This window comes from Schistocerca gregaria, chromosome X, assembly GCF_023897955.1.
Source record: "Schistocerca gregaria isolate iqSchGreg1 chromosome X, iqSchGreg1.2, whole genome shotgun sequence".
Lineage (NCBI taxonomy): Eukaryota > Metazoa > Arthropoda > Insecta > Orthoptera > Acrididae > Schistocerca > Schistocerca gregaria.
In genome coordinates, this window is record NC_064931.1 from 167,238,338 (window position 1) to 167,261,924 (window position 23,587).

At 46.1% G+C, this 23,587-nt stretch overlaps 1 protein-coding gene across 1 annotated transcript in view; it reads right to left on the reverse strand.

Moving 5' to 3' along the window:
- Positions 1-736: 736 nt before the first annotated feature.
- Positions 737-23,587, reverse strand: part of LOC126297952 (myosin-7B-like) — a 146,718-nt gene continuing 123,867 nt past the window's right edge. The window contains exons 3-4 of the mRNA XM_049989273.1: positions 2,485-2,729; positions 737-962 (exon numbers count right to left, since the gene is read on the reverse strand). Of these exons, the coding sequence (XP_049845230.1) occupies positions 807-962; positions 2,485-2,729 (401 nt within the window). The 3' untranslated portion in view covers positions 737-806. The remainder of the gene's footprint in view (positions 963-2,484; positions 2,730-23,587) is intronic.

The window sequence follows — 23,587 nt, forward strand, 5'->3', positions numbered from 1 at the left end:
GATTTGACCACAGAGGTGGTGCATTTTAATATCCATTTACTTTATAAGCTGTCTATGTTTTGTGAGAAAGTTCGTACTGTACTAATGTAGCATTCAAATTGTAATATATTAGGTTACAAAATTAATTTGTGTGTTGTTAGCTAGTGTTAATGTCCAGAACTGGTCAGGCAAGAAAGCTTGAAGAAACAGAAGAAAATTAATGCAAGCAACTTACGTCAACACACACACACACACACACACACACACACACACACACACACACACACACACACACACACACACACAAAACCATCATATAGATCAAAGCAGCACAGCACCCATGACTCAAAATGGTTCTTTTATTGCATTTCAAGTCATCATCTAGTACCCTTCCCCTTCCCCTTCCCCTTCCCCTCCTCCTCCTCCTCCTCCTCCTCCTCCTCCTCCTCCTCCTTCTCGTCCTTCAGTGTTTGTCCTATGTGCCTGCAGGGTCCACTATATGGGTCTGTTGTCTCCACTTTGCTCTATCATGGGCTGCATCTGGGTGGATGTTCACACATTTAAGGTCTTTATGATTTTTATCAAGCCAACATTGCTTAGGTTACCCGTAGGGTCTACTGCCAACAGTTTCAAGTGTGTAACCCACCTTGGCAATAGAGTCATCACCAGCCTATAAAACATGCCCAGACTGTCTAAGATGACACATACACAACTTGTTCTTACAAAAAACAGACACAGAAAAATAATCCCCTAATCAATATTATTTTTGATATCAAATTTCAATATACTATAGTACACAGAATTTAAAGTTTAATCATCACTTCAAGTCATACTCTAAAACCAACATGTGTAAATGCTGTGTCATCACATGGACTGTCTTTTTCTTTCTCTACCTCTTCCATTTGTTTCTGCAACTTGATTCTTTCTTTTTCCAGTTCTTTTACCTTCTGGTGGAGCCTGAGAACCAATTGAACACCTTCAGTCTGAAAACAAAGAAAGCACTGAAAAGCATGACTAAAGCCCATGAATCAATAATCAAACTTCCTTACTGTTAGAGTTTTACTTCCATATCTTGTATTTTTGAGGTGTAAAGCCTGATGTTCAAGAATATTAGCAAGCAGTAGAATGCAGAGTCTGATACTGGTTAGAGAGCTATTTTGAATACTGTATTTTGTCCCAACTGATGCATAAAAAAGGAGATTAAAGATAACTTTAGTGGCAGCAGGAGAATTCAAATATACTGTTCACACACACACACACACACACACACACACACACACACACACACCATTTGAATATATTCTTACGTAGCAAAGTATCTACCAATGAGTCAATTTTCTTTTCATATTAAAGTACATACCATGGCCTTTATAGTGGTGTCCCAAGATGAAGTTTCCAGAAGAATATGGAAATGGAATTCATCAGACTAATTATAAGTCACCTCTCCGGAGACTTGAAGAAAGATGTCTGTGGCCACAGATTTGCTTTGGATGAATAGGTGCATGTCTGGGTACAATCATGGTTTGGTAGGCAACCACAAACATGTTTCCATGATGGTGATACTTACTTTTTCCATCTGATTTCCAGGTAAATTCATTACATTTTATACTTTCTACAAAGTGGTAACAATGAATAAAATTATAAGCATGTTTGCACATTTTTTTTACCATAGACACTATAATGAAATTTATTTTGGAAGCTTCAAATGGCTGACAGTTCTTGCAGTAAGTTGAGGAATGGTATTCTGCATGCACTCTACTGGGGCAACTTTCAGGAATATGACAGGAATGATCATTCGGGGAAAAAACAATAATAATATAGTGAACTTTGGCTCTGAAATGCATACCTTAAGATCTCTGAGCACTTATTCAGTAGAAGAGATACATTTCCCAGTAGCAAAGATGTACATATTCTCATAGATCTTAAGGAATGCATTTTAGAGCCCTTGCTTTAGACTTTTTCCTTGGAATGGCCCTTTTTGTCATATCCCTGAATATTTACCATTCCTCTTGAGACACCAGTATAAAGGACAAAAGGCCATGGTATGTACTTTAACTTGGAAAAAAAATTGACTCATTGGTAGATGCTTTGCTACAGAAGATATTTAAATTATAACCCTGTCCCTGTTTATGGTTCATTTTACAAGAGCTGGAATAACCCAAGTGATCATACATTCATCATCAGGTGGATATACTTAAATTAACGGAGCATAATATTGATACTGTTCCATCTACTTGAGCAAACTGTGGACCTTGAGTAATGTTTTTTTTTTCTTTTGCTGAATTCCCTTCCTCCTTATAACAGTCACATGAGACAAGCCTGAAGTTTTAATTATTATTTTGAATTTGAAAAATATGTGAAGACAAACTTGCTTAATCTGTGTAAGTTGTTATCTGATTCTGCATTACCCCAAAAAGCATTTCACCTACAAGAAAATCCCATAGTATACAGACATTGCAAACAGAAGATAAACACAACGGGAATAATAAAGGAATAAAAACTTACATCTTCCCCATGCTCAGATACACCACTTATAGTTTTATCTTGTGCACTAACAGTGATTGGACTACAAAAAGAACACTGATGAGTACTTTTAGAATGCCCATGCCATTGCAGGTGACCCATTTCATTCTTCAAGCTTTCATTTTGTTTTTTCAATGGGTTGTGCTCTTCCAGGAGTTTTTGATGTCCATCTCTATCTTTGCTCAGCGTCAGCCTTTTTAGCTCAACACAGGCCTGTAGATTCTCTACTAAAATTAAAGAAAATTATTGTGTAACATCACTAAAATATATACCATTTAGGGTAGCACATCCAGTAGAAACAATTAACTACAGTATATCCTTAAAAGGGTGTTTTCATTTTACCATACATGATATACTAGTCTCAAAATGTTGATAGCATCGAAAGAAGCATTATTGGGAATACAAATCTGAGTGACAACAAAGTAAGTGTATAATTTTTTTTTCAGTGCCATGAAATAATAATACAAACATGAGTCATTCTGATAAATTTAAGCTCAGCTATAATCAGATAGTAAATTATTAACTGAAAACAAGCAGAAGTCACCAACTGAAAAAGCTGTTGCTCTACTGTATAATTTTACACTCCTGTATACATAGTACAAGGTGCTGCTTTTGTATTCAAAGGAACTTTTAACACAGGATATTGACAGTTAAAAATTACACTAAAGTCTTATCAATTTTGAATATTACAGGCTCAATAATGAAAAATAATGGGCCAGAATGAAGTTCTCAAGCGAGTTTAAATGCAATATCATTTTTCCAGGAATGTTGTTTCAAGATTCAACAAGGTGTGCGAATAGAAGAGATGAAAGTATTTCTTAGTGTCACTTTCAACACAGTAGTTGGTTGATGTCAGCTAGGTAGTTCAATCACAAGCTTTGCTATGGATTTTTTAAACTGTGAGTTGCAGAATAAATTGTTATAAGAATGATTATATTTGGCATCTGTTGGCTTTTCTTCTTCCATAAATATGGTCCATCCAAATTACAATGAATTAACGATTACAATTGAGAATTAACAATTCAAATGGCTCTGAGCATTATGGGACTTAACATCTGTGGTCATCAGCCCCCTAGAACTTAGAATTACTTAAATATAACTAGCCTAAGGACATCACACACATCCATGCCTGAGGCAGAATTCGAACCTGCGACCGTAGCGATCATGCAGTTCCAGAATGAAGCGCCTACAACCGCACAGCCACACCGGCCGGCAATTAACAATTACATTAAATAAATACGCCTTGATATGAAAGTTGGTCCAAGCATACAGTGGTATTCACTACCAAAGAGAGCTTTAAACACATGCAGCTAAGGAAAAGATACCAATGTGTTTAGTATACTCTAAAGATATGAGCCTGTATCAGGCTACGGGTCTCATAAATCCCATATGCTCTCCTAAATAACATCCCAGTGAAAGTGTCTTACAAATGCCTCTGTTTGGCCTGTTACCAACTATTAAGTGTGCATCTACATTCTGTGATTCTGTGGATAACTGATAAGCAGTGGTGTCACATTGTGTTGTTGGAGACAAGTATGGAACAAATGGGAGGGAGGGGTAATAAGATGTCAGTACACAGTCTACTTCCCTTGAATAGCAACAAGGGGATCCATGTTTGACTTTCCCATTGAACAAAAGCATCAATAATATCAAGTGTCAACTCTCTGCAACACAATTCAAAACAGGATTTTCAAAACCCAAAAGCAATTTGTGCATAGTCCTGTGATCATAAACTGTATGCCACTACTGACCAAATTAATGTCATTACGTTTGGGGACATTATCTTCTGTGTTCATTGTAAATCATTCCAGAATGTATAAAACAGCAGGGGAAATAACCAAAATGTTCACTATGTTTATTGATGTGGTGTATAAATGACACACTAAATGAGTGCTTCCCCAGTAATATCTTACCAGCATTACAGTAGACCTTTAGATAGTGGTAGATGATGAAACCATTTTCAGTTGTTATTAATGACAGATTTATCTGAAATTATTTTTGCTGTTTAAAAAAATAGTACATAGTCCAAATATTTTAAAAAGTAAGTTTTAACAATGATGAAACTAACATACATTGGCTTTGTAAAAACTAAATTTTCACTGTACAGCCACAGGCTCTATTGATAAAGATGGCAGGACATTTTACAACATTTTTGATGGAATTAATAGACACTGGCAATGGTGTTGGTTAATTCTAAGACTAAAATTAAATTTTATACCTGTCAATGCATAAGAGCTGGATACTTAGATCATGTACACATAATTAAAACCACACCAACTTTTATTGTTTGTTAGCAAAGGAATGTATTACTTTCTCATAGAGATACACAAGCAAATAGTAACATGTCTCATTTTCATTGTAATGAAAGTGAAACCCCACATAATGTGGTGGAATAGTTAACTTTTGGCACAGCACTATAGTAAGCACTTGTTACTATTTTTAACACATTGTACAAGAACTAACTTTTTGTGTATCACCTGTGACTAATAGTGACTGGAATGAAATTACTCTTTTCTTCCCTTACAGTTGAATATGATTCACTTCTGATGACTTTTACTTTTATACCCAAACACTAACTACTTTTGCAAATTAATACAGTGGCTAACTTCACAACAACACTTTGTGTACCATAATAAGCATACTTACAAGGAGTATCATGACTTTCTATGGTATGCAAGCAAACCAAATTAACTTCTATTTAGGAACGTCTATTGGGGAGAGAGATACTTCAATGGGAGGGCAAAAAGTTTGCTGGTTAGAGGATAAAGGGCTCAACAGCAAGGTTGTTAATTTCTTGATTAACAGGTAGTACATCTGAGGTTTGTGATGTCCACCAAGAATGTGATCAAATAAAGAAAGTATTTCCAAATGTTAAAGTCAAGGCACTCAAGGTAGTACTATTGCCAGAGCTAAGAAATAATTTATGGAGCAGTATATGGATTGGACAGGAGGTAGTTCAGATTCAACAAGGAGGTTACCAGGTCACATTCATGGTGACAAGTATCAATTGCATGTGACGTCCACCAACCTAGTTAAGGATGAATACAGTTATGGAGTGAAGAATAACTTATACACTCCTGGAAATTGAAATAAGAACACCGTAAATTCATTGTCCCAGGAAGGGGAAACTTTATTGACACATTCCTGGGGTCAGATACATCACATGACCACACTGACAGAACCACAGGCACATAGACACAGGCAACAGAGCATGCACAATGTCGGCACTAGTACAGTGTATATCCACCTTTCGCAGCAATGCAGGCTGCTATTCTCCCATGGAGACGATCGTAGAGATGCTGGATGTAGTCCTGTGGAACGGCTTGCCATGCCATTTCCACCTGGCGCCTCAGTTGGACCAGCATTCGTGCTGCACGTGCAGACCGCGTGAGACGACGCTTCATCCAGTCCCTAACATGCTCAATGGGGGACAGATCTGGAGATCTTGCTGGCCACGGTAGTTGACTTACACCTTCTAGAGCACGTTGGGTGGCACGGGATACATGCGGACGTGCATTGTCCTGTTGGAACAGCAAGTTCCCTTGCCAGTCTCGGAATGGTAGAACGATGGGTTCGATGACGGTTTCGGATGTACCGTGCACTATTCAGTGTCCCCTAGACGATCACCAGAGGTGTACGGCCAGTGTAGGAGATCGCTCCCCACACCACGATGCTGGGTGTTGGCCCTGTGTGCCTCGGTCGTATGCAGTCCTGATTGTGGCGCTCACCTGCACGGCGCCAAACACGCATACGACCATCATTGGCACCAAGGCAGAACCGACTCTCATCGCTGAAGATGACACATCTCCATTCGTCCCTCCATTCACGCCTGTCGCGACACCACTGGAGGCGGGCTGCACGATGTTGGGGCGTGAGCGGAAGACGGCCTAACGGTGTGCGGGACCGTAGCCCAGCTTCCTGGAGACGGTTGCGAATGGTCCTCGCAGATACCCCAGGAGCAACAGTGTCCCTAATTTGCTGGGAAGTGGCGGTGCGGTCCCCTACGGCACTGCGTAGGATCCTACGGTCTTGGCGTGCATCCGTGCGTCGCTGCAGTCCGGTCCCAGGTCGATGGGCACGTGCACCTTCCGCCGACCACTGGCAACAACATCGATGTACTGTGGAGACCTCACGCCCCACGTGTTGAGCAATTCGGCGGTACGTCCACCCGGCCTCCCGCATGCCCACTATACGCCCTCGCTCAAAGTCGGTCAACTGCACATACGGTTCACGTCCACGCTGTCGCGGCATGCTACCAGTGTTAAAGACTGCGATGGAGCTCCGTATGCCACGGCAAACTGTCTGACACTGACGGCGGCGGTGCACAAATGCTGTGCAGCTAGCGCCATTCGACGGCCAACACCGTGGTTCCTGGTGTGTCCGCTGTGCCGTGCGTGTGATCATTGCTTGTACAGCCCTCTCGCAGTGTCCGGAGCAAGTATGGTGGGTCTGACACACCGGTGTCAATGTGTTCTTTTTTCCATTTCCAGGAGTGTAGTTAGGAGATTCAGAACAGTAGAAATGAGAAAGCTAAAATTGAATTAGTCTCTTCATAACAAGACAAGATGAGAGAGATGGGTAAGGCAACAAGTCTGCATGTAACAGTAGCCATCTTTCCCATGCCGTCACATTCCCAATCTTTTACACTTTTAAAACGTTGGGGGGGGGGGGGGGGGGGCGGGGGGAGGGGTCAGCACTCAAATGAATGCTATCCCTGAAATAGAAAACAGGGTGTGGCAAAAAAAGAGGCAATCCAAACCTAAAAGTGATTATAACAGAGTAAAAGAGGGATGTCAGAGACAGCTGTCAGAAGAGGTATGGTTGATGGTCTCCCAAACCTAGCATAAGGTGGGAGATACCTCAACCACAACCACCCACCCTCACCACAAAAGTAGTTGACAACATTATGTTGTTGTGGTCTTCAGTCCAAAGACTAGTTTGTTGCAGCTCTCTGTGCTACTCTATCCTGGGCAAGCCTCTTCATCTCTGTAACTACTATAACCTACATTATCCTGAATTTGCTTGCTGCATCCATCTCTTAGTCTCCCCTCTATGATTTTTACCCCACACACATCCCTCCAGTACTAAACTGGTGATCCTTTGATGTGTCCTACCAACCGCCCCCTTCTTTAGTCCGGTTGAACCACAAATTTCTCTTCTCCCCAGTTCCATTCACTCTAAACTCAATGTTAACAAATTTCTCTTCTTCAGAAACGTTTTTCTTGCCATTGCCAGTCTACATTTTATATCCTCCCTACTTCAACCATAATCAGTTATTTTGCTTCCCAAACAGCAAAACTCATTTCCCACTCTAATTCCTTCAGAATTGCCTGTTTTAATTCTATTACATTCCATTATCCTCATTTTGTATGTTATATCCTCCTTTCAGGACACTATCCATACTGTTCAACTGTTCTTCCAAGTCCTTTGCTGTCTCTGGCAGAATTACAATGTCATTGGCAAACATCAAAGTTTTTATTTCTTCTCATACTCCAAATTTTTCTTTTGTGTCCTTTACAGCTTGCTCAATACACAGAATAAGTAACATCAGGGATAGGCTACAAGCCCGTCTTACTCCCTTCTCAATCACTGCTTCCCTTTCGTGCACCTTGACTCTTATAACTGCCATCTGGTTTCTGCACAAATTGTAAATAGCCCTTTCCTCTCTATATTTTACCCCTACCACCTTTACAATTTGAAAGAGTGTATTCTAGTCAACATTGTCAAAAGCTTTCTGTGAGTCAACAAATGCTTAAATGTAGGCTTATCTTTTCTTAACCTATCTCTATGAGAAGTCGTCATATTGCCTCATGTGTTCCTGTATCCTACCAAGTTGACCTCCACCAACTTTTCCATTATTCTGTAAAAGATTCATGTTAATATTCTGCAACCGTAACATATTAAGCTGATAGTTCACACCTCTCAGCTCCTGCCCTCTTTGGAATTCGAATTACTACATTCCTCTTGATGTCTGCAGTTATTTTACCTGTCTCATACATCTTGCTCACCAGATGGAAGAGTTTTGTCACGGATAGCTCTCCCAAGGCTATCAGTAGCCCTAACAGAATGTTGTCTACTCCTGAAGCCTTGTTTTGACTTAAGTCTTATAGTGCTTTGTCAAATTCTCCAGTATCATATCTCCCTTCTCGTCTTCATCAATGTTTTCTTCCATTTCCATAATGTTGCCCTGAAGTACATCTCCCTTGTATAGATCCTCTACATGCTCTTTCCACTTTTCTGCTTTTCCTTCTTTACTTATGGCTGGTTTTCCACCTGAGCTCTTGATATTCATACAGGTGGTTCTCTTTTCTCCAAAGGTGTCTAATTTTCCTGTATGCAACATCAATCTTAACATTAGTGATATATGCTTCTGCATCTTTACATTTGTCCTCTAGCCATTCCTGCTTAGCCATTTTGCACTTTCTGTCAATCTAATTTTTTAAACATTTGTATTCCCTTTCACCTACCTCATTTATTGCATGTTTATATTTTCTTATTTCAATGATTAAATTTAATATCTCTAATGTTACCCAGTGATTTCTACTACATCTTTTTACCTACTTGGAACTCTTCTACCCTCATTATTTCATATCTCAAAGCTACTCATTCTTCTTCTACTGCATTCCTTTCTCCTGTTCTTGTCAGTGATTCTCTAATGCTCCCTCTGAAATGCTCTACAACCTCTGGTTCTTTCGGTTTATCCAGGTCCCATCTCCTTAAATTCCTGCAGTTTTGCAGTTTCTTCAGTATTAATCTACAGTTCATAACCTATAAATTGTAGTCAGGGTCCACATCTGCCCCTGTAAATGTCTTGCAGTTTAAAACTGCTTCAGAAATCCCTGTCTTACCATTAAATAACAATATGAAACCTTGTAGTGTCTCCAGATCTCTTTCACATACACAACCTTCTTTCAGGATTCTTAAACCAACTGTTGGTTATGATTAAATTATGCCCTGTGCAAAGTTCTACCAGGCAGCTTCCTCTTTCATTCTTTTCCCTTTTGTCCATATGAACCTACTATTATTCTTTCTCTTCCTTTTCGTACAGTCGAATTCCTGTCCCCCATGACTATTAAATTTTCATCTCCCTTAACTATCTGACAAATTTCTTTTACCTCATCATACATTCCCTTAATCTCCTCTTCATCTGCAGAGCTAGTTGGCATATAAACTTGTACTACCGTCTTGGGTGTGGGTTTTGTGTCTAACTTTGCTGCAATAAGGCATTCTCTATGCTGTTCATAGAAGATTACTTGTGTCCATATTTTGTTATTAACTATTAATTCTACTCGTGCAAAGCCCCGATTTGATTTTGTATTTATAACCCTGTATTAACCTCGCTAGAAATCCTGTTCCTCTTGCCACCCAACTTCACTAATTTACAGTATATCTAGCTTTAACCTATCCACTTTCCTTTTCGAATTTTCTAACCTACCTGCCTGATTAAGGAATCTAACATTCCACACACCGATCTGCAGAATGCCAGTTTTGTTTCTCCTGATAATGGCATCCTTCTGAGTATTCCCTGCCAGTGATCTGAAGTGGGGGGACTATTTTACCTCCAGAATATTTCACTCAAGAGGATACCATCATCATGTAACCATGCAGTAGAGCTGCATGCTCTTGTAAAAAATTTACAGGTTTAGTTTTCTCTTGCTTTCAGCCATTCACAGTACAAGCACAGTGAGACCATTGTGGTTGATTTTACAAAGCCAGATCAGTCAATCACTCCAGGCAGTTGCCCCTGCAACTACAGAGAAAGCTGCTGCCACTCTTCAGGAACAACACATTTGCCTGGCCCCTCTTGTCAGATACCCCTCCATTGTGGTTGCACCTCTGTTATAGCTATCTGCGTCATTGAGGCATGTAAGCCTTCCCGCCAATGGCAAGGTCCATGGTTCATGGGAGGGAAAACATTGTATCTGACAATAAAATGCTATTTCGTGGAGAACAATAGGAAACCAGTCCAACTGCCCATGAGTCAACTGCCAATATTAGAGGCAAAGAACTAAGGCCAGAAGGGGGCACTCAACAAGGATGTGTGTACCACTGTCTGTAAGGTTCCATAACCACAATCTGGAGGTAACTTGTTACATGAAATAAAGCAGTTAGTCTGGTATGAGCAATAAGGAAGCAACATAGAATAGTAGATTCCTTCTGGGAGGGATGGAAGGAGGAGTGGCATGTAGCAGTAGTCTCCATGATAGTATGGAGTTTATTAGAAGGGGCAGTAGCCCACCAGATGTTCCAACTCAGTCTGAGCAGAGACTGTTTGCACTGGAAAATGTCCATCTGGGGGTGATCAAAGTATATGTGGGTATTTAATTGCTTTTCTAGTCAAATGGTCAGCCAGTTCATTCCATTGGATAGCCACATCTTAGAGATCAGAGAAAGACAACTATGCAGGCAGTATGACTAAGGTGAGAGAGGTTATAAGTAGCAGATATTACAGGATGACAAGAATAGCATTAGATAAATGTCCAGAAAATTGCTCCTTGAGCCACAAATTAAAAAGCTATTAATGGAGGCCAGTTTAAGAAAACTTAATGCTCTGTTAATGGCTATCAGCTCCACTGTGTGAACACTACATGTTCCTGGGGCTGAATGTTTCTCCTGACTGGTGAGAGATGCAAAAGCACATGTCATCCTGTCTATGGTTTCAGAGCATAAACGACAGGTAACACCCTGATACTAAAACTCAAGGTAACAGATGCTGAAAAGTCATGGTGGGAATGTAAACTCTAGAACTTTGAAACAGATTGGTCTTAATCCATAGCTTGGGTATTGACCAAAGGGGAGGATGCAGGGAGTATGTTCTCCAGAAGTTAAATGGTAATCCCGGCAGAGGGCTGCGAGTCATACACCAGCAGGTAATCCTATCTGGGGGTTGGTGTCAGGAGATCAATGCCCCTCATATGCAAAAAATATGTTGGGTTGGGTTGATTTGGGGGAGGAGACCAAACTGCTAGGTCATTGGTCTCAATGGATTAGGGAAGGATGAGGAAGGAAGTGAACCATCCCAGAATTTGCCTGAACAGATCTAGGGACATCACGGAAAACCTAAATCAGAATGGCCGGACATGGGATTGAATAGTCGTCCTCCCGAATGCAGGTCCAGTGTGCTAACCACTGCATGACTTCGCTTGGTCAAAAATGTGTGATCAGTTGGATGATGAGGGAATTGTCTGACGGTAACAGCATAAGGGAGCAACAGTTGGTACTGTCAGAAATAAAGAGGCAAGATTCTTGCTTCGACAAGAAGTCTGTCTAGGGGCTAGTCAGGAAGGTGCCAGTGGCCAGTATTACCCCACGATGATTGAGTCTAACAGTTTCAAAATGTAAGAGGGTGCCAAAACACAAACCTGGCAATCGTAGTACAAATGTGGCAATAGCAGGGCATGATAAATACAGAGAAGAGTAGTGCAATCAGCACCTGAAGAGGTGTGGGCTAGAAAGCAGAGACACTTAAGCTTCTGCAGGCAGATAGTCATTAGTTTACAAATATTGTGCAACCAAGTCAATGTTGAGGCTAACTGACCTGTATCTGTCAATGGACAAAGGGGTTTTGCCAAGCTTAAGAACTGGGATTATGATATTACACAACCATTGTGAAGAGAAATATGGTTAAAGATCCTCAGTAGATAAAGCAACTGAGTAATATTCATTCAGATGTGGGATAATCTGATAATGAATTTAATCAAGGCCTGGGACCATACTGTTTTTTTTTTTTTTTTGTGGTTTTAGGGCGCACAACTACAATGGTCATTAGCGCCCTGACTAATTTAGGAATGTACCGCGAGGCACAAGGTTAAAACAGCAACTAAAAGGGTCAACACTATAAAAGACATTAACAGGCATAGGATTAAAAAACTACAGCATAGTCAAACGTCCTTAGACAAGTGTGTCAAGTTGATAAAATGAAGAACGCGAGCAGCAGCTCCTGGGTCATCTGCTAAAATGGCATCCAGAGTACATGGCAGGCCAAGATCAAGACGCAGCGTAGTAAAATCCGGACAGGACGTTAAAATGTGGCGGACCGTCAGCAATTGCCCACATGGACAGAACGGCGCCGGCGCTGCCATCAGCAGATGGCGATGGCTGAACTGGCAGTGTCCAATTCGTAGCTGGGCCAAAACAACCTCCTCCCGCCGAGGAGGACGTGAGGAGGACGTCCAAGCTGCGGGAAGAGGTTTCAAGGCCCGAAGCTTGTTGTCCATAAGTGCAGCCCAATCGGCATGCCACAGCGATAAAATGCGCCGACAAATGACCGTGCTACAATCTGATGAAGGGACACAACAAGAAGCTGTCCAAGGCTGGAGGCCCGCAGCCTTGGCCGCAGCATCTGCAGCTTCGTTCCCAGGGATACAGACATGGCCAGTAACCCACATAAAGCTAACTGGAGACCCGTCATACACCAGCTGCTGAAGAGAGCGTTGGATCCAGTGCACGAAAGTGTGAACCGGATACAGATCACTGAGGCTCTGGATGGCGCTCAGAGAATCGCAGCAGATGACATAAGCAGAATGTCGGTGGCGGCAGACGTAAAGAACAGCCTGGTAGAGGGCAAAGAGCTCAGCTGTGAAGACCGAACAATGGTCATGTAGCCGGTATTTGAAACTTTGTGCCCCGGCAATAAAAGAACACCCGACCCCGTCGTTGGTCTTAGAGCCATCTGTATAAATGAAAGTCATATTAATGAACTTCGAATGAAGTTCGACAAAACGGGAGTGGTATACTGAACCGGGGGTAACCTCCTTTGGGAGCGAGCGGAGGTCAAGGTGAACGCGAACCTGAGCCTGGAGCCAAGGTGGCGTGTGGCTCTCGCCCACTCGAAAGGTTGCAGGGAGTGAAAAATCAAGGAGTTGAAGGAGGCGACGAAAGCGAACTCCAGGGGGTAGCAGGGCAGAGACATACAACCCGTATTGACGGTCGAGAGAGTCGTCAAAAAAGGAACGATATGATGGGTGGTCGGGCATTGACAGTAGCCGACAGGTGTAACGACAAAGCAGTATATCGCGCCTGTAGGTGAGTGGCAATTCACCGGCTTCAGCATGAAGACTCTCCACGGGACTAGTAGAAAACGCTCCGATCGCAAGCCGTAGACCCCGATGTTGTATGGAGTTGAGGCGGCATAAGATGGACGGCCGTGCAGAGGAGTATACAAAGCACCCATAATCCAGCTTGGAGCGGACGATCGACCGATATAGGCGAAGTAGGACGGTTCGATCCGCTCCCCACGACGTGCCACTGAGAACACGGAGGACATTTAGAGAACGGGTACAACGGGCAGCCAAATAGGACACATGTGGAGACCAACTAAGTTTCCTGTCAAATGTAAGACCTAAAAATTTTGTTGTCTCCACGAATGGGAGAGCAACGGGGCCGAGTCGTAAGGACGGTGGGAGAAACTCTTTGTAGCGCCAGAAGTTAATACAGACTGTTTTCTCGGAAGAAAAACTGAAGCCATTGGCGACACTCCAGGAGTAAAGACGGTCAAGAGAACGCTGAAGACAGCGCTCCAGGAAACATGTACCCTGCGCGCTGCAATAGATGGCAAAATCGTCCACGAAAAGAGAGCCTGATACATCATCTGGGAGGCAATCCATTATTGGATTTATCGCTATGGCGAAGAGAGCGACGCTCAAAACGGAGCCCTGTGGCACCCCATTCTCCTGGCGTAAGGTTTCTGACAGGACAGAACCCATACATACCCTGAACTGTCGATCCATTAAAAAGGAACGAATAAAAAGAGGGAGGCAAAGCGAAAGCCCCATGTATGCATGGTGCGGAGAATGCCCGCCCTCCAACAGGTGTCGTAAGCCTTCTCCAAATCAAAGAACACAGCTGCGGTCGGGCGCTTTCGCAAGAAGTTATTCATAATGAAGGTCGACAAGGTAACCAGATGTTCAACAGCAGAGCGGCGCCTACTAAATCCACATTGTACATTGGTAAGTAGGCGTCGAGATTCGAGCAGCCAAACCAAACGAGAGTTAACCATTCGCTCCATCACCTTACAGACACAGCTGGTAAGCGAGATGGGTCGATAACTAGAAGGTAAGTGCTTGTCCTTCCCCGGCTTAGGAATCGGTACAACAATAGACTCGCGCCAGCATGCGGGAACATGTCCCTCAATCCAGATGCGATTGTAAGTACGAAGAAGGAAACCTTTACCCGCAGGAGAAAGGTTCTTCAGCATTTGAATATGAATAGAATCAGGCCCCGGAGCAGAGGACCGTGACCGGGCAAGTGCATTTTCGAGTTCCCGCATGGTGAATGGGTCATTGTAGTTTTCCCAATTCGAGGAGTGGAAATTAGGTGGCCGAGCCTCCTCTGCCTGTTTTCGGAGGAGGAAGGCAGGGGGGTAATGAGTGGAGCTCGAAACCTCTGCGAAAAAGCGGCCGAACGCATAGGAGACATCCTCAGGAGCCACAAGGACGTCATTCGCGACCGTCAAGCCAAAAACTGGTGAGTGGACCTTAGTGCCAGATAGCCGGCGCAGGCTACCCCCAACAGGAGGAGTAAAACTGTTGAAGGTGCTTGTGAAAGCAGCCCAGCTGGCTTTCTTGCTTTCTTTAAAAATACGATGACACTGCACATTTAATCGTTTATAATTGATATAATTCGCCACTGTAGGGTGGTGGTTAAAGGTGCGTAAAGCACGTCGACGAGCACGTAAGGCGTCTACATGCTGCGGTCCCCAGGGGACCAGTGTGCGGCGTGGAGAAGAAGTAGTGTGAGGGATGGAATATTCAGCAGCAGTGAGAATGACTTCCGTGAGGTGTGCGGCCTGACTATCGCAGCTTGTGAAAGGTTTGATCCTGGAAGGTCGCCCTGGAAGAGAAGAGCCCCCAGTCTGCTTTGGAGATGTTCCAACTAGTTGAGCACGGAGAGGGGGTATGATGCAGGAGATGGATAACACATGGGAAGTGGTCGCTCGAATATGTATCAGAAAGCGCATACCACTCAATCCGGCGTGCAAGTTGGGTAGTACATACAGAGAGGTCTAAATGGGAATAGGTGTGAGAGGTGTCTGAAAGGAAAGTAGGGGCGCCAGTATTGAGGCAGATAAGATTGAGGTGGTTGAAAACGTCTGCTAACAGGGAGCCCCTCGGACAGGATGCTGGAGAGCCCCAAAGAGGATGGTGAGCATTGAAGTCTCCAGTTAACAAAAATGGTGCAGGGAGCTGAGCAATAATTTGCAGCATGTCTGCCCTGGTAATGGCAGACAACGACGGAGTGTAAACAGTACAAATGTAAAATGTAAAAGTGGGGAGAGTAATGCAGACGGCAACTGCCTGCAGGCTGGTGTGCAATGTGATGGGATCATCGTAGATATCATCCCGGACCAGCAACATAACCCCTCCATGAGACGGAATACCTGCCACAGGGGGTAGGTCAAAACGCACAGAGGTGTAGTGTGCCAAGGCAATGTGATCGCATGGGCGTAGCTTCATTTCCTGGAGGGCTACGACGAGCGGACGGTGCAAGCGGAGCAGCAATTTCAAGTCCTCTCGGTTGGAGCGAATGCTGCGAATATTCCAGTGAATAAATGCCATCGTGGGAGGAAGAAGATGCAAGAAGGGGTCATCTCGAAGGCCGCTGAGAGCTCGGATTCGAGCGAGCACTGCCGCCGCTAGCAGGAGGCGGACAGTCCTCGTCCATTTGTTCTATAGGTTCATTGGCCATCTTGTGAAGATGGCCGGGAGGGGGAGCTTCCTCCGCTGGTGAACGGCCAGATGTTCGGCTACCAGCGGTGCGGCCAGGCGAAACGGATGACGGCCTGGGGTGGAAACCGCTGGGGGGGCGCAGGAGGAGAAATGCGCCATGGCGGGGAAGGAGAACTGTGCTTCCTATGAGCCTTCTTGGAAGGTCGTTTTGTGGAAGGATTGGTCGATGGCTGAGGGTTCGAGGTACGTAGAAGGTCTGCACGAGACGGGTCCTTCTTGAAGGCCCATGCTTCTGACTTCTGTGTCTTCGTCCTGGCAGAGGCTGATATAGGTGTTTGTGTCGGAGGGGCAATTGGAGGAAGAGGAGACGTCGACCGGGCGATCTTAGCACTGGCCGAACGGACGACCGTAGTGCTGAAGGTCAGATCGCATGTCTGCGTCGCCACCTCCCTGGTAATCCGAGGAGAGGCGAGGACAGTACTGTACTTTCCGGCTGGGAGCAACGTGGGCTTCCTATTAGCAAATAGCTTGCGAACAGCCGAGGTGGAGACTTTCTCTTTGACCCGAATTTCTTGGGTACAGCGATCTTCCTTGTAGACGGGACAGCCGCGGGAGGACGCTGCATGGTCACTGCGACAGTTCACACAACGAGGAGACGGAGGTGAACAGTCACCCTCATGGGCATCCCTGCCTCAAGTCACACATGTAGCCGCATTGGAACAAGAATGGCGAGTGTGATTGAAACGCTGACACTGGTAGCAGCACATAGGTGTCGGGACATAGGGGCGAACAGAAATAACCTCATAGCCCGCCGTGATGCGTGACGGCAGCTGAACACTATCAAAGATCAAGAAAAGTGTCCGGGTTGGTACAAGGTCATTATTGACCTTTTTCATGACCCTATGGACAGCCGTCACGCCCTGCTCAGCAAGGAAAGACTGAATGTCCTCATCAGTCAATCCGTCGAGTGATCTAGTATAGACCACACCACGAGACGAATTCAAAGTGTGGTGAGCCTCCACCTGGACAGGGAACGTGTACAGGACTGTGGCCTGAAGCAGTTTTTGTGCCTGAAAGGCGCTCTCAGTTTCTAGTAACAAGGTACCATTACGCAACCTGGTACAAGACTTGACAGATCCGGCTATGGCATATACGCCCTTCTGGATAACGAAAGGGTTGACAGAGGAAAAATCCTTTCCGTCCTCAGATCGAGAAACTACGAGGAACTGTGGGGCAGGCGGTAGTACTTTTGTCACTGGTGGCTGGTCAAGTTTCCGTTTGTGGGCAGAAGTCGAGAGAGAAGAAGAGAAATCCATTGCGGAAGAATCCCCCATGATTGCCAGCGTCTCCGATGGCGCGCTCCTTCCTTGTGGGGACACTCTCAGAGGGCACTCCCGCCTTAGGTGATTGTTCACACCTCAGGTCACACCTCCCGAGAAACGGACGGAGGGACCAATCGGCATGGTCGGAAGGTGACAGCTCAAGCAATCACCCCTCCCTGGGCCTGGCCTTTACCAGGGGGTCGTGCGTGCCTTACTTGTCTACCCAGGGCGGGGAATTACGCGTTACCCCGTCACCAGCTTCGCGTGCGAACGCGTGGGTCGGCCTTCAGGCATGCACAGGGAGGAAGGAAGAAGAGGAAAAAGAAAGGAGAGAGGGAAAGAAAGGACATACTGTCTCTCACGCCGAAGCGGAGACCAGAGAAGGAGAAGGGGGCGAGGAGAAGGGGGCGAGGAGAAGGGGGCGAGGAGAAGGGGGCGAGGAGAAGGGGGTGAGGAGAAGGGGGCGAGGAGAAGGGGGCGAGGAGAAGGGGGCGAGGAGAAGGGGGCGAGGAGAAGGGGGCGAGGAGAAGGGGGCGAGGAGAAGGGGGCGAGGAGAAGGGGGCGAGGAGAAGGGGGCGAGGAGAAGGGGGCGAGGAGAAGGGGGCGAGGAGAAGGGGGCGAGGAGAAGGGGGCGAGGAGAAGGGGGCGAGGAGAAGGGGGCGAGGAGAAGGGGGCGAGGAGAAGGGGGCGAGGAGAAGGGGGCGAGGAGAAGAGGGCGAGGAGAAGAGGGCGAGGAGAAGAGGGCGAGGAGAAGAGGGCGAGGAGAAGAGGGCGAGGAGAAGAGGGCGAGGAGAAGAGGGCGAGGAGAAGAGGGCGAGGAGAAGAGGGCGAGGAGAAGAGGGCGAGGAGAAGAGGGCGAGGAGAAGAGGGCGAGGAGAAGAGGGCGAGGAGAAGAGGGCGAGGAGAAGAGGGCAAGGAGAAGAGGGCAAGGAGAAGAGGGCAAGGAGAAGAGGGCAAGGAGAAGAGGGCAAGGAGAAGAGGGCAAGGAGAAGAGGGCAAGGAGAAGAGGGCAAGGAGAAGAGGGCAAGGAGAAGAGGGCAAGGAGAAGAGGGCAAGGAGAAGAGGGCAAGGAGAAGAGGGCAAGGAGAAGAGGGCAAGGAGAAGAGGGCAAGGAGAAGAGGGCAAGGAGAAGAGGGCAAGGAGAAGAGGGCAAGGAGAAGAGGGCAAGGAGAAGAGGGCAAGGAGAAGAGGGCAAGGAGAAGAGGGCAAGGAGAAGAGGGCAAGGAGAAGAGGGCAAGGAGAAGAGGGCAAGGAGAAGAGGGCAAGGAGAAGAGTAAGTAAGACAGGGAAATGGAGAAGAACAAAGAAAGGAACCAACCAAAGGAAGGAAGAAACCAGAAGAAGTGAAAAACCAAAATGAACGCAAATATAGGTCGTGAAACAGTCTGTCTCCGGACGCAGGCGCTAACTACCCCCTTGAGGGGGACGGTCTCCTTTTAGTCGCCTCTTATGACAGGCAGGAATACCTCGGGCCTATTCTAACCCCCGGACCCGCAGGGGGGGGGGGGGGGGGGGGGGACCATACTGTGAGATGAGGAAAGTGCCTGAAGTCGTTCCAATGCAGTGAAATGTTCATAGTGCTCCCTACATTCATTTTTACTGCATTTAATTAGATAGTAAACCACAGAATTTAGTTGCCTGAAAGAGAGGATGGCTGTCTGTGATGGATGCTGTTTAAGGTGTTTAACAGCTCTTCAGCAGTCCGGAAAAGGCATTACAGTTTCTTTGGTCCACCATGGTACATACAATGGTGGAGGCAACCTTCAGAAAGAAGAATAGCAGTTCCAGCAGCATGGGAGATTGTATCAAAGACATCTCCCACAACATTGTTGAAGCAATCTGACATACAGGCGACAAAGATGATAGCAAAAGCATACAACTGTCATTGGCTCTCTGAAGTGACAAACATGGTTATTGGTCCATAGGGCTGTGACAAATGATAGGACACTGAAAACTGGTCACTGTTATGAAGATCATGGTGTACAAGCCATTGTAGTGAGCCATGAGCTTAGGGGAAAGAGCTCATAAGGTCAGCAGCTGAATAGGTGCTGTGAGAACAACAAAGTGGCTAGGAGTATTGTCATCGAGGGGAGACAGACCAAGATTATAAAGAAGTTGGATTATCAGAAGGCCTACCAGAAGAAATGTAACTTCACCAGTGTGTGGTGGTAGGCACTGTGATTGTAAAGTGAGAGGAAAGGGCAGGATTGATTGATTGATTGATTAATTAATTAAGAGAATATGGGACCAAACGGTGAAGTCATCAGTCCTGCGATTCCAAAGGGGTTTACATACAAAAGAGACCATGAAGACTGCAAAAGGAGTCCCAACCACAACCAACCCACCCTGCTCCAAAACTAAAGGAGAACCTTATATCTGGAAATAAAAACCACTTTCACGGAGGAAAGTTAAGACCAGGTCAATCATCCATGAATCATCTACTACTGTTAAATTTAAGGAAGCAGAAAGACTACACTTAGCACGAAGGGTCAAAAGAAGGGACATGCCACCAATATGTGAGATATTGCCAGTCTGGCGCCACAACCACATTGTGGGGGTGGGTCGTTATGTAGAAGGAAACAATGGGTGAGCCGGGTATGGCCAATGCATAAACAACAAAAAACTGTGGACTCCTTCTGAGGGAGGGCAGAAAGAAGTGCCTCAAACTGCACTAGACTCCTTGATTGTGCGGAATTTATTACTATGAGCAGTAGTGCTCCAAATGGCATTCCACTGTCGGGCAAAGAGAGATTTGACGTAGATCCGGATATGCGCAGCTGGAATCATAAAAGGAAAAGGGGGGAAAGTATCTGCTTCTCTAGCCAAACGGTCAGCCAATTCATTCTGTGAGATTTCCACATGACTTGGGACCCAGAGAAAGATGACTGAACAGGCAGCATGCTCAAGGGCAGAGAGAAGGTCATGGATGGCAGACCAAGGGGTGATGAGAATAGCATCGATCAATAGCCTGAAGGCTGCTCATGGAGTCAGAGCAAATTAAAACACTATGGAGGGAGACCTGAGAAACAAAAAGGAGGGACATGTAAATGGCTAGAATCTCTGCTGTAAATACACTACATGATCCTGGCAACAAATAGTACTCAAAGCTGGTAGGAGATATGAAAGCATATCCCACCTTATCAGTAGTCTTAGAGCCATCAGCGTAAAAGAAGGTGGCACCTGAAACTCTGCAAGGATGACACATACAAGGTGCCAGCAAACCATAGGAGCAACAGAGACATTAGGACCCTAGAAGAGAGCAATCCTAATCCGTGGTCTAGGCACCATAAAAGGGGGGGGGGGTTGTGGGAAGAAAGACAGGGGCGCAGTCCATTGAGTGGTGAGTGCAGATGGAGAGCCTGGCAGAGGGTAGTGAGATGCATGCCAACCGGCAATCCCACCCATGGGCAGGTGTTAGGATGGAGACATTTCTCATAGGCGAAGAGCACAGTGTATAAAGGATGGTCAGGGTATTGGTGAATAGCGACTGCGTAAGAAACAATGAGTTGGCTCTGTCGGATGTATGGGGGGGAAGGGGAATCCCTGCTTCTGCGAGGAGACTATCAACAGGACTAGTGCGAAAGGCACCAATAGCCAGACGCACCCTACAAAGATGGGCAGGGTCAAGGAGTTTCAAAGTGGAAGGAGCTGCTGAGACATAAACCTAACTACCATAATAGAGCCTGGACAAAACCAGAGCATGGTAAAGAAGGACAAGAGGTTGGTAGGTTGGTTTGTGGGATTAAAGGGACCAGACTACTACGGTCATCGGTCCCTTTTTCAAAAACTCCTAAAGAGAAGAAAGAAATAACAACAGGAAAGACGGCAGACGACAATGGACAAGAAATACTCAGACAAAGAACAGACAAAAAGTAAAACCACACAGAGTGTGGCGGTGGTTGGCAGACCATAGGGATTTAAAAAAAAAGGGGGGGAGGGAAGCCAACAACTGAAAACACATTAAAACTCAGTTTAAAATCGCAGGCCAAAGGCCAGAATCAACACAATACAATAAAATGAAACAGAAACACTCAGATTAAACGATATACACCCCATGACCGAATAAAATGTAAAACTAAGTCAGCCATACCACAATCATCTGTTAAAAGCGCAGGGAGCGTGTCAGGCAGTGCAAACGACTGCCTGAGCACAGCTAAAAGTGGACAGTCCAATAAAATGTGGACCACTGTCAAAACGGAGCAACAGCGACATAAAGGTGGGTCCTCACGTCGCAATAGGTGGCCGTGCGTCAGCCATGTGTGCCCAATGCGCAGCCGGCAGAGGACAACAGACCCCTTGTGAGAGGCCCGCAAGGAGGAACGCCACACACCAGTAGCCTCCTTGATGGTCCGAAGTTTGTTTCGTGAGGGCAGGGCGCGCCATTCAGTGTCCCAAAGGTCCAGAATTTTGCTGCATAGGAAAGCTCGCAAATCTGTCTCTGGGAGGTCAATGCTCAGAGATGGTGTACTGGTGGCCTCTTTCGCCAGGCGGTCAACATTCTCATTGCCGGGTATCCCAACATGGCCTGGGGTCCACATGAAGATCACAGAGCGGCCGCAACGCGCAAGAGTACTCAGGGACTCCTGGATAGCCATCAACAGACGAGAACGAGGGAAACACTGGTTGAGAGCTCGTAAACCGCTCAGGCAATCGCTACAGATAACGAAGGACTCATCTGAGCAGGAGCAGATATACTCTAGGGCACGAAAGATGGCGACCAGCTCAGTACTGTAAACGCTGCAGCCATCTGGCAAGGAGCGTTGTTCAGAATGGTCCCCTAGAGTTAGCACATAACCAACACGACTAGCAACTATAGAATCGTCAGTGTATACAACGCCAGAGCCCTGATACATGGTCAGGATGGAATAAAAGCGGCGGCGGAAGGCCTCTGGAGGGACTAGGTCCTTCGAGCCCTGTGCCAAGTCGAGCCGAAGGCAGAGGCGAGGAACACACCATGGGGGTGTACGCAATGTGGCCCGGAAAGGAGGTGGAACAGTGAGAATCCTAAGCCCGAAAAGAAGCTCTTTGACTCGGACCGCGATCGTACAACCTGACCGAGGCCGACGTTCTGGCAGATGGATGACCGATTGCGGGAACAGGAGACGATAGTTGGGATGCCCAGGCAAGCTAAAAACATGGGCAGCATAAGCGGCCAGCAAACGTTGGCGTCGTAACCGCAGGGGAGGGACACCTGCCTCCACTAGTATGCTGTCCACAGAGCTGGTCCGGAAGGCACCAGTGGCAAATCTATCCCGCTGTGTAGTATTCGGTCCAGCACCCGCAATGCAGATGGGGATGCTGAGCCATAAGCCAGACTCCCATAATCCATACGGGACTGGGTTAACGCCGGGTAAAGCCGTAGGAGAGTAGATCGGTCGGCGCCCCACCTGGTGTGGCTCAGGCATCGCATAACATTTAGATGTCGCCAACACGCCTGTTTAAGCTGCCGAATATGAGGCAGCCAAGTCAACCGGGCATTAAAAACCACCCCCAAAACCCTATGTGACTACCACTGGAAGAAGCTCGCCGTCAAGATAAGACCGTGGCTCCGGGTGAACTGTGCATCGCCGGCAGAAATGCATAACGCAGGTCTTGGCTGCTGAAAACTGAAAACCATGCGCTACAGCCCAAGACTTCGCCTTGCGGATTGCGCCCTGTAGCTGACGTTCAGCAGCTGCAATGGCAATAGAGCTGTAGTAAAGGCAGAAGTCGTCAGCTTACAGGGAAGCGGAGACAGAATTTCCCATGGCCACAGCGATCCCGTTAGTGGCTATTAAAAACAGGCAGACACTTAGAACAGAACCCTGTGGCACACCGTTCTCCTGGACTTGGGAGGAACTATATGAGGCCACGACGTGCAAGCGGAAGGTATGATATGACAGAAAATTGCGGATATAGACCGGCAGAGGGCCCCAAAGACCCTATCCATGAAGCGTAGAAAGGATGTGTTGACACCATGTAGTATCACACGCCTTCCGCATGTCGAAAAAGACAGCGACCAGATACTGACGGCGGGCAAAGGCAGTACGGATGGCCGACTCCAGGCTCACCAGATTGTCGGCGGCGGAGCGGCCTTTACGGAACCCACCCTGAGAC